Source organism: Sinohyriopsis cumingii, chromosome 8 (genome assembly GCF_028554795.1).
Source record: "Sinohyriopsis cumingii isolate HCF-2022 chromosome 8, ASM2855479v2, whole genome shotgun sequence".
Taxonomy (NCBI): Eukaryota; Metazoa; Mollusca; class Bivalvia; order Unionida; family Unionidae; genus Sinohyriopsis; species Sinohyriopsis cumingii.
In genome coordinates, this window is record NC_142968.1 from 56,940,634 (window position 1) to 56,953,617 (window position 12,984).

General features: G+C 34.4%; 1 protein-coding gene across 3 annotated transcripts in view; it reads right to left on the reverse strand.

Moving 5' to 3' along the window:
* LOC149793585 (bromodomain and WD repeat-containing protein 3-like) overlaps positions 1-12,984 on the reverse strand; it is a 108,333-nt gene that overhangs the window by 61,236 nt on the left and 34,113 nt on the right. For 2 of the 3 annotated variants that reach the window (XM_089967544.1, XM_089967543.1), the window contains exon 18: positions 11,453-11,543. In XM_089967544.1, coding sequence (XP_089823670.1) covers positions 11,453-11,543 — 91 coding nt within the window. The remainder of the gene's footprint in view (positions 1-11,452; positions 11,544-12,984) is intronic. The other variant, XM_089967545.1, reaches the window with a different exon arrangement.

The following is a 12,984-nucleotide window of genomic DNA, read 5'->3' on the forward strand; positions in this document are numbered from 1 at the left end:
GATTTATGCATTATGTGATACAGTGAGTTCTATTTAGACTATAACAAAAAGCTTGGCTATGAAACGAGAGCAAGTGCTAAAGCTTAAAGAATTTTCTCCCATGATAAGCACAAAAAGGCCAAACTTGTACACTTTTATTTTTAAAAGTGGGTGGGTCTATCATCAGAATAATTGTAATTTGTTATGGGTCACAGGAGCCAAAAATGGGCCCTGGTCTGAAAGAAACAATTTTTTTCAGAATTGCAGCAATTTACTTCCAGTTTTCTTTTCAAAATATTTAATATCTCTACCAAAATGATGGGTCAGGGCCCATTCCCAATCATGTTAGAAAAATTCCTAAATACTTTTTCTTATGCATGTAGACATGGTGGAAAGAGCTTATAGTAAAATATTGGCTTATAAAGGGAGAACTACAGTACACTGCTCAGAGAAAGTGTGAAAAGTACAATAAAAGTCAAAAGACAATGCTATGTATCACCTGCTCTGCTGTGGCATAATCCAAAAATCTTCAAATGTCACTAGTGTGAAAAGCAAGTAAAAATGACCTTCTTTTCCACACAGTGAGTAGTACCATCCAAAATGAATAAACCTATCGTGTTTCCCAACCACAGAGCTAAATGAGGCATGCAACTTCAGTGAATTTTTGTCCCCAGGCTATCATAGCCAGTCACAAAAGTTCACAATAATGAAACCTGACATATAACCTTTATGACAAAGATGGCAGGTTACTAGGCAGAAATGGAAAGTAACCATGATTGCCCTGTTTCAAAATGCATTAAAGGAAAAGTGCAGAAATGGGGCAAAAGAGTTATCAGCTACCCTGACCTGAAGACAAAATTGTGACTATGATACAAGAGATGGTATCAAAGTGAGAAGCGTAAGTGCATCATGATTCATATCTGTATCTCAGCTTTATGATATAAAAAAGAAACAATATTAATACTGACTGGTGGCCTTCAACTTGAGGACAAGACACCACACATGCAATCCAACACATCTTCTAGTGACAATATATAATTACACCAGGCATCATCATATTGTTTAAAAACAGCTTAAAGTTATTAAGTGGGCAAATCTGACTGAAACCTAAAATACTTACATGTAACCCAGACCTTGGTTAAAGGACACACCTTTAACTGATTTTATATATATATATATATATATATATATATATATATATATATATATATATATATATATATATATATATATATATATATATATATATATATATATTGTTGTTGTTGGGTTTAATGCCATTTTTCAGCACATGATAGGCTATACATGGCGGGCATTATTAATGGTGGAGGAAGAACCCGGGAAAACCCCAGAAAGAACCACTGACCCACGACAAGCTACTGGCAAGCTTTCTCACATACCCACATTGGCCGAATCTGTCCAAGACTCGAACCCACACAGACAGAGGTAAGATGGCAGTGGTCCGTAACAGAGAGCGCTTTAGACCACTTGGGGCCCCTATATATATATATATATATATATATATATATATATATATATATATATATATATATATATATATATATATAAATCACAGCAACATAAGATCATGTTGAGTTATCACTATCAGAAAATCCAGCTCATGACTAGACACAAATCACCGAGTCTCTATCAGAATTTTTCGTATGCTGATGGGACATGATATTTTTAATATATACCTATCAAGTTTTAGCTAAAATCCCAAAACGTAACTGAAAAGAAAAGAAATTGCTTAAAATTTTAACCTTTCTGATATGAACTTCAACTTAAGTCATAAACCAAATTTTTTTAATAGCCAGAAATATTCACTACTATCACTGTTAATAATAAGAGTTCCTATATGCATGGGGAGAACAGAGTTGTATATGTGATTTACAGCTATTGTGCAGTTGCTAAATTTTACATTACAGAAAAGTTCACCAGCCGATAACTAAGGAAGTTCCTGTTCAAAGTACCACTGATAGCATTTTAATCATTTCAAGCAGGACATTGTGAGAGGTTACAAACGGGACGTGGCATGGAAAAAATGGCATTATTTAGACAGTTATTTAAAGTGGGATTGAACAAATTGTTGGAACCTGATTATAAGGATTTGCTGCAGATATGTTACTTATTTCCTTTTGCATGTCAAGTAACACTACAGCATAGTAGTTTATGCCTGTTCATTTGAATCAGGCCAACTTTGAGAATAAAGCAGTTCCAGCCCAACTTGAGAGTATGGTAATATGGAATCTAAAAAGGTCATTTTCCTACTTTGGGATTTGATGTTTCTAGTTTATTCTGGGGTAGAAACTTGATAGGTATATAATAAATACTCCCAGCAATGAGACAGAAACCCAATGTGGTCCTTAATGTAACTTCTAATTATGACATGCTAGTTTATGAAGTTACATACCTAATTTTAAACGATCCAACATTACCATGCCAAAAGAAAATTGTGATATAAAATTATATTATCAAACTGTGACCTATATTTTCAAGATCTGGACCCTATTGTGGCAAATAATATATAATAATATATTTGACAATGCAGAAGTAATAAAGTTTCATCCAATAATTTGGCACAACTTTAAAATTATAAAGCAAGTTTTACAACTGTATATACAACAGTATCAGAGAAATGTAATTGGAAAATATAATATGAGCATGATACATAGGTCACTGTGACCTACATTTATCCATGGTAAGCTGTACCATCCAAAATAAACAATTCATGACTGCACATACAACAAAAGTAAGAAAATAGAAGCTAAATGTGAAAACTCTACAATATCACTAAACATTAAAATGTGACTACTGTGGTATGTGGTGAGTATTACCATTCATGATGAATACACCAATTAAGCTTTATGAATACATAAAATAAGTTTCCGATAAATGGAACTCAATGAAAAACTTAACACAACCACCAGTGAGAAAAAGTAGACTTCTGTGACCTGTTTTTGCCATTGGTGAATAGTACCCTCCAAGATGATTACACCAATTATGTTGAATAAAACTCACAGAAAGTTAGCTAACTTAGCTTTGTTGGAAAAGCAATCAGTGTGTCTTACCTATGCTTTACATAGATGAGAAAATATTACATTTTTGAATATACTCTCAGGAACTGATGAAATTGCAGATATGTTACATGAGTACACTTGTACCTCTAGAACAGAGTATGTCAAAGTATATGAATATGATAAAGAAAATGAACTTGCGTCCATGTGCTTGTGATGAAATGATGTAATTAATCAATGCTATAAAAATAAAATAATGTTATCAATGTATAAGTGTATCTATGTTATGCATAATGAAGTTGTCAATGTACAAGAAAGTTAAGTATGTTACTGATATGTCATTTAACTTATATAAAATGTCTGTGGAAACTGTAGTATACCAGTCCCAACTGTTACAAACGTTTGCAAAAAGGGGCAATGATCAGTCACTCCAATAGCCCTATTTCCAGCTAAAAAGTAATTCTTAAAAAACCTGTTTTGGAAAAAAAAAGGTTCTTCAATCTTACTTGCCTGATCAAAATATGTAAGGGGAATACCTCACAAATCCAGTCATCTAACCTTAAAAATGACTTCACATCTTTTGGTTTGTTTTAGCAATTAAAGTGCAAAATCTCATCAGCTTATAAAAATAAAAATCAGAGCATTCTCCCCTTCATTAAAGAGTATGGTGCCAAATCCCATCGTCTATCAGTTACAAATGAAGCAGAAGCACGTGTTCTTCCAGGAAACGAAACTTAGTGGAGGACTTGAGAGGGAATGCCTGTTTTATGTTTGGTTAAGTATTATCAAAGAAACATAATTTACTGAAAAACAAAAACAACAGTTTCTTCTTCATTTACATTAACCAATCATAATACAATAGAAGCAGACGTAAAGGCTTGATAGATTTAATCCTTTTGTCCCATAGTTTATGGGCTAGAGTTAGCAAAGGTCAATGAATGGATGTTGTGTAGAAATTATTTTTTCTCACTCATGTGCAAATCCAGTTAGAGTTGAGTAACCCACATCAATATAAGCTATAAGTGAGTGGGGAGGGTAGTCTCTTGTGTTGCTAATACAGGTTTCACAAGGTCATCTATGTAAAAACAGACTAAACGTCATCTCAGATGTCCATCCCAAAGTTTAAGTGATGTTGGTCAGTGAGAAGTTTCACTCAAATGTTATTCTGGTGGTGACTGTCACCACTTCATGAGCTGATATGCATCCAAGTGCTTGTTGGATATCAACCAGGCATGTAAGGTCAACATTTTTGGGTTTCCCAGGAAAATCTGCAAGAGCTTTTGTTCCAGAAAGTGGTGAGTAGGCCCGGATTTTCCAAGGAATCTCTGCTGCAAGATACCAGATGTCACTGATTCAAGATTGTACTCATTTGAGGGGAATGATCAGGATCAATTTGGTTTTGTCTGGTAGGTTTAACACCATTTTTCGACACAAGGTACATTGCAGCCAATATATTTGGTGGAGGAAGCTTTCCCACATACCCATGCTAGAAAAGCAGTAATTCAAACTTACATGGATGAAGGTGATATATCAGTGACCTGTAATGATGAGCATCTTAGACCACTTGGTCACTTTGGGCAAAAACAAAAAGGATTGTTCACCACTTGGATTCCCTTGTTTTCTGAATGACCTTGTGAGTCAAAGGTGTCAGAAGAAAAGTGCACTGAGACTGTCCAAGTTCTGTGAAAGGACAATGGCTGTCTAGACTATGAAATCTGGGGCTGGTGAGATAAAGGCTGGGAGTTAACTAAACACATCATCACAAAGAGGTCCAAGGGGCATATATTTGATTGAAGATTGATGGATGACAGAATGATTTCTGTATGAATCAGTTAATTCTATCTGTACAGTGAGTCCACAAGGATGTTAAGCCTGCTTGGGATATGGGTGATTTCAATGTGGATTTGTATTCCACCATGATCAAAAAGCCTTTACAATGACTTTCATCTTGTAAAAATTAATTGTGCATGGAGTGCTACCAAGCCTACCTCACTTCTTCAAAAGAGGGCAGGAGATCGAAACCCCAGCCAACTGTGCTGGCATCTGAGTATCAAGATTTTTGGTAAATGATCCTGCAGTAGAATGTCCATTGTAAGCCATGACACATTCTTACAATAGTTGAGACAAAAACCTTGTGTAGTCCAAACTTTTAATCATCTGGTCTAGTGGGCAAAGTTGTAGTGGGATTTATGGATCATCTGCTTAGGTCTCATCAACATGCAGTCCAAACAGATCATCTCCATGGGTATCATCAACAAGCAGTCCAAACTGAGATCATCTGCATGGGTCTCATCAACAAGTAGTCCAAACTAAGATCATCTACATAAGTCTCATCAACAAGTAGTCCAAACTGAGATCATCTGCATGGGTCTCATCAACAAGTAGTCCAAAATTAAGATCATCTGCATGGGTCTCATCAACAAGTAGTCCAAACTGAGATCATCTGCATGGGTCTCATCAACAAGTAGTCCAAACTGAGATCATCTGCATGGGTCTCATCAACAAGTAGTCCAAACTGAGATCATCTGCATGGGTCTCATCAACAAGTAGTCCAAACTGAGATCATCTGCATGGGTCTCATCAACAAATAGTCCAAACTAAGATCATCTGCATGGGTCTCATCAACAAGTAGTCCAAACTGAGATCATCTGCATGGGTCTCATCAACAAGTAGTCCAAACTGAGATCATCTGCATGGGTCTCATCAACAAGTAGTCCAAACTGAGATCATCTGCATGGGTCTTATCAACAAGATGTCCAAACTGAGATCATCTGCATGGGTCTCATCAACAAGTAGTCCAAACTGAGATCATCTGCAAGGGTATCATCAACAAGTAGTCCAAACTGAGAAGATCCTTGACTACATTAAGAAGACACAAGACAAGTAGTCAAGAAATAGTAAGCAAAAATGTGATGCTTCAAGTAGATGGAAAAACACCACTGACACAGTCTTCAAGACATATTCTTGAAGGAGACAAATTCAATTAAAAGAGTCTGTGAACTTTATGCCCAGATGAATGAAGTGGTGGGTTTGAATCGGACTGGATTTTGATAAGGAATACAAAGCATAGCTAGTATCTGTGCTTTATGAAGGTGGATCTTTCTTAGTTAAAAGAACAATGGATGTGTGAGTTCTGTAAGTGGTCATTGACAGAGCAGGTGCAGGAGAACAGAACTCTGTGGAAGAAGTTAAAACTTTCTTCAATGTATGTGCAGTAGTTTGAGTCTTTCCAGGACATCCATCATCAGATTGAATAGAGAGGAGGGGGCATGCAAACAAACTTCGAATCAGAGATGTGGGTTGACAAAGAAACTTCTTGCAGTGGTAGTGACATCCAAATGGGATAGCTGCAAGTTTGGGATGATGAACCAGATTGATGTCCATCAATGACATGAAACTGTGCTCTCCTTGTATTCACTCTGAGTGGTGTAAAAGTGTGAGATGGGTACCTGGTATTGTGGAAATGGGTACTGATGTATATGCCTACATACTGGATATTGTGGGACACTGGTTAGAGTCAGGCTATGCATCATCAAGAGGACCAGGGCTTGAAGTGGTGTGACTGATTGCAAGATGCTGTCTGTATCTGAGTTAGGGACTTGGAATGCTGGAAAGATGGATCACCATACCCAGTCTTAACGACACTAGGGGAAGGTCAAAACTGTGTCAGAGCTGAAGCTGATGAGATATGGGGCTAGCTGAAGTCATCATAGCCAATACCTTGATTTGCAAACAGTGATGAGCTGACCATGATTTATCCCTGCTGTTCACCATATCTTGTCAATACTGGCCTAATAGTCTATTCATTGCTGGCATGGCTAGAAAAAAAATGGGGATACTGGGCAACACCACAAACATGGTACAATTAGAGGAATGGTGAACAATCTGCTTGCATAAATATCTTTGGCCTTCCCATGTAATACATCTACACCATGATGGAGATGAATCAATATTAAGAAGCAGCACATAACTCTTGCTGAAAAACTGTGAGTACAATGATTACATGCATATCTTCTGATGATGACTACATGTACATGTTCCACTGCAGTCTACTAAAAAAACTGCAGTAGTTGTTATCCCAAAATATTTTCATACATTGCACCCAGCTCTGTTAAAAAATGGAACAACTTTTAAGTAAAAAAATTTATAGGTGCACAAAGATTTATCACTATGTCCAATTTTGATGATGACCATAATTAGTACTATTTTTCACAGTAATCCATAAAAAATTAGCAAGACAACTGTAGAACTAATTGCATTATTGAGATTAAATTCTATACTGCATTAAGGTATCACAAAATAGAGCAAAATCTAAAAAATTGTGGGAACAAAGTGATTGGTCAATACATATACCTTCAGCCAAGACCATAATATTTACCTGGTTTCAACAAGACAATCCATCAAAATGATTTGGACTATTGGCACTACAGAGTACCATGCAGAAAGATGCATGGAATCACATGAAGCTTGCTTTATACATCCAGCTCTATTGAGGCATGTGTGCGTGTGCAAACAAATGGAGTATATTTCCCTATTATAGGGAAATAATCGTAAGGATCACTGTGATTTATGTAAAGGCACAAATCTGAAAGCACCCAAAAGACCTCTTGAAAAATCATAGTGACAAGTCACATGTAGATGCAGTGACTGGCAAATGACATAAGTTGGTGTCAGTCCTTCTGTCCAAGGAAAGGCCACTCTCATTTTATCTTGGCAAGAAAATATTATTGCTAACAGGAAGCCAAAATACATGGTTAACATCCTGTTTAGATTGGGAGGATTGGATTTGTGAGATGATGTATGTCCTAAATATTATGATCAGGTAAAGTATTTAAAGAAATAAGCCAAAGAGTCAAATGGGCAAGCAACACTTTCAATTTTAACAGGCAGGGTTTACATCACATGTCTTACACAACCTATCAGTCCAACATTTTGCTAAGCAGGCTTATGCAGAATTGTAAGAACACAGCCATATGCATTTTGCCAACCTTTTATTTCATTTTCACCTATTTTACCAGAGTTGGATGATAAAGATGTAATTAATAGACACAAATCTTACTCATCTAGGAGCTTGATGTTCTAAAGCTTTTAATTTTCATAATTTAATAAGTTCGATGAAAATCAGCTGAAATCTCTAGAATGTAAAAAGTGTAACCAATCAGAAGCAAATCTCTTCAGCACACATCTCACTTATTATAGAATCAGTCTAAAGCATAACAATATAAGCGAATTTATTAAACCTGAGAAAACTTCAGTCTTCACAGTGGTATCAAGCTCACAGCAAATCAAACTCATCCAACATCTTGATGATATAAGATTATTAAACAAATCTGACGAAAATATGATAAGATACAAAGTCACTTGACTGTTGACAAGCACATAATTATCAGATTCAAAATCACCTCAAGAATATGCATGGACAATCCCAGTAAGCATACTCATCCAAGATCTTGATGATGCAAGTCCATTTACCTTTTTTTTAAAATCAAAATCCTAACAAAAACAATTTCTTGAAGGTCAACAAGCACTGCAAATATGATGCATGATCTCACTCATTACAGATATTTTTCAATCAGCATATACTCAAGATCAGATCAGAAATATAGTCATTAGGGTGTTAGCAAGCTCAGCCAATCTGATGCAAGATCATTTCATTAATATACAATATACCTTGATCATGCTCATTATCTAAATCATTTGAAATCTATATTCAACGTCTGATAAAACTTGGAACAAAATATATAGTGTCCAGAGTGTTGACAAACTCAGCCAATTAGAAACAACATCACCTCATTATTAAATATGGCAGACAGTCATTATGAATCTTAACCAAAATCTTAAGATACGAAGGATCAAAGTCAAGAATGGTTATAAACTCATACAATTAGATAAAATAATTACCTCATTAATTAATATGGACCCTGCAACTTATCAAACTCATCTCAGATCTTGATGATAAAATTCAATGTACCATGTTTAATCAAAATCAGACATGATATATGGTCTCCAAAGTGGTAGGAGATTCAATCAGATACAAGACTGCCTTATTAACATGCATGGATGTTGCTCAAACTCCACTAAGACATTGAGGAAACAAGCTTGTTTTCCAAATTTTATCAAAACAGGATTAGAAATATGGCCTCCAGAGTGGTAAAAAGCTCAGCAAGTTCGAACATAATTGGATCAGGAATAAAGCCTCCCAAGTGGCAACAAGAACTTGTCGATGAACAATTAATTACAGGGCCATACCATTACAGCCAGGTGAAATAAACAAAAAAAATAATCTTAGGATCTTTGGCCTGGAGAGTGGTAAACTGCAAATTAACCAAAAATATATTTGAATGATATGAGAGATTTGTAAAATTCAGAAAGTATTATAAGAAAATGATATGGTGTGTATTAGACCATGATCTACTCTAGCATTAGAAAACAGTTCTATAACAAATCCTGTTAGGAAAGAAAGTACACACAGGTTAAATATAATATAAAGACACAATAGAGAAATCTCCTGCTTTAAATAGATATATCCTTGTCATCAAGCTGTGGCATATTAACATATTACTGCAGATGAGAGAGTTTCTGAGTTCAATTGTGCCACTTTTGTGAACTGGCCATTTATCATGAAAGTCTAACCATGCAAAATGGAATAAAATAACAGCAAATTTTAAACATTACAGTCAATTATTTTCAAAACAGAAAATTAAAACAAACTGGAATGGTTAAAACAATTCCTGATATGTGAGGTACACATGAAATTTTAAAAGAAAATTGTTGAATTTTTTTTTAATGTTTTCTTTTGATAAAATGTATTGGCTTTAACCTGGTATTATTGCTTTATTTTACAAGAATTGGTTTACTTGAAACAAGAGATGTCTCAAAAAATGCTATTAAATACTGCCTCCCACCATAGTGACAATCACATCAAAGTACAGCAGAACAGGTATATCTGAGCTGGTCATGTGACATCTGAAGTCATGCCGTCCCTGACAAGTCATGTGACATAAGAAAGGCTTCCATGGCAACAGCAAAAGAGCAGCTAATCTGATTTTGTGACTGAACAAAGCAACTAGATGACCCACATATAATGATGATATGATCAAATACAAAAATAAGCAAGAATATGGAAATAAATGTTTCATTTTCTAATGATTTTTCATCATCATGCTTTTTGTACACGAACTCTGAATGTGTTATTACTTTATTAAACAAATTAAATGTTTCAAAGTTAGTTATGAAAATCTCTTAATGACAATTTAAATTTTATGATTACACTATATAACTCTTTATGTACACCTTCAATTGAAAGATAAATTAAGTGGTTTATTCCTACTATGTTACATAAAAAACACCGTCAGAAGACAATAATGAAAACATTCACATACACTTCTTGCCATCTTTGCTAGCCAGGGTTTCCTTACGTTAACCCTATCTACACCTTGAAAGATCGAGCAAATAATTTAGTACTTTGTCCTAGCAACATCTATTGATTTCAGGAGTTGCCTCCATTAGTACATAAGGCCAAATAACCAACAGCGTGTAATAGCGGTACATTGCAGATCAGCCAAAAATGGTGGAGGCAATTGATTTCAAGAGGATACTTTGTAGACTACATACCAGAGAGAAGCCATTACAGGTGTATTTGCTTATTTATCAGCCCATTCAAGTTTGTACTCCCCTTGTCAAAATCATTTAGGTACAGTGTTCAAATTTAAACAACTTAATTTTGATTAGATACTGCATAAAATGAAATTCACAGACCTGAAGCACAGAAATATCTGCTCAATCTGCCAAGGTGTAGATGGGGTTAATATATCGGAACCTTGGCTAGCAAAGATGACTTCTTGCAAAACTGTATAGAATGATTCACAGATTACCATTCTTTTCAAGTGTGTACAGAGATTTATTCCAATAAAATGTATGAATTCATGGTAAAAGTTTAATTACTTGAATGCAATATGCATGTGAAAAGGCTATTCTATTAAATTTACCTTCATTAAGTTGAGGGTGAAGTGAAAACAGGAATCCTAAGTTACAACAAGCATATCTTTAACGGATAGCAGTAGAAACTGGTATTCAAGGTATGATTTTATCCAGATGAATCTAAATGAAATAGCCTTAAATAATTTTCAATAGCTAATATTTACATGACATACTTAAGAATTTCTCTATATAACAACACCAAGCATTTAAATTGAAAAAGAATTATACTGTGGGTTTGATTTAATGTCACAACTGCTATATGATAATAATTAGGGTGCTTCCTTCATTTCATTAGGATCAAACTGCTAATTGGATCTTTGAAAACATTTCATAAAACCCTATTTGAATATTGCCATTTATTATTTAGGAGATAAAGCAGATTTTAGATTTTTTATATACACCTCTAAAAGTTGCCCATCTGCAGAAGGTCAAGTCAGAGTCTGGGCAGCTCAGATACCCCGAACTACCATACTTACGTCATACAATACCAGTGGTTTCTTTTTCCTCTCATGAAGAAACTTGTGCATTTCCTCTTCTGCCATGGCCAGTCGAAACTCTATACTTTTCCTACAGGGAAAATAAAATGGGAAGCAATGAATAAAAGTTGTTCAAAGTCCACACAAAACTTCTGGTTATTGCATACCATTTATACATTAAAATTTTATGATTAGCACATAATAATCAGCATCTGCACAAACAATGAAACATAAATTAAATAATAAGGATATAGTGGATTATTGGTATAACAATGTTCATGTATATAACATAGGTGTCACAATTCAACTACATGTACTGCCATCTTAATACTTTTTGTAACAATGTACTGCACTGATATCTGTACTACGTGCAATTCCCCAATTAGTATTGGGAATTAGTTAAATATTCATGCTCGATCATCGGTTACACCAATCAATCAATGATTGATTATTAATCTATTAAATATGGCTGCTGCACGACAGAAATGATCAAATAAGTGCATCAATTTTTTGCTAGGGTCTAACTGGTAAATAATCAATGATTTTGTAATAGGACTTAATTATTTAGGATTGTTATTCACTTAATTTTTTAGGATTGCTGTTTGTTATATTTCTTTGAATAAAATAGAAAGAAATTATCAAAATTGTGTTCAATTGTTTATAACAAAAAAAAACGTTAATAAAAAAACAAATTATCAAAATTGTTTATTTGTTTATAAATTCTAGAAATTTCAACTTTGAACTTAGGAATTTTCAACATGCTAAGATAATACATGTAGGTACCATTGAGTCATTCAATCAACATTCGGAGCAAAGACTCTACAATTTCATATTCATATAGAGAAACACCATTACATCCAGTTTCTGGTTTGAGCTGAACCATTTTTTATTTATAAGATTGCCTGCTAGGATGAAAATTATCTCAGAAGAAACACTAGATGCTGGCACCACATTGAACTTATGTAATTTATCTGAATTTCATTTAAAACTAAAAATGAATATACAACATGTAAAAACCTCCCATTTGTTCTAATTTTTGTCCTATTTTGACATTTTTTACAGGCTGTTTTTTTTTTAAATGCATGTAAACGCAGTGTAATTGACCCTTTTGGCATATATTATAATACAAAACAATATTTATTTATCTATAAGTTGTTTTTTTAAAATAATATGGCAAGGCTTGCCAAGAAAAGATTGTAAAATCAAAACAAAAATGCTTTTGTTCAAGATCATGTGTACATCTTTTACTAACCAATGAATGCGTATACTTTAATGCACAACATGCAAATCACTTTTGTCTGGTTTAGACTGTGTTTATTTGCCAGACCATCTCCCTTTTTCTGGAACCCAAATTAGGCCCACATTTTCAATTGTTTCTCCTAGAAAATTCAAAAAGTTCACTTTCACTTTTGCTGCCATTTTTAAAGTGGGTCACTTATATCATGGCAAAATTATATTTGAAAAAAATCCCAGCTAAAAAGCGTGAATCAAACAAAATATTCTTTGTATTGTAATTAATTTAGCAGTCTATA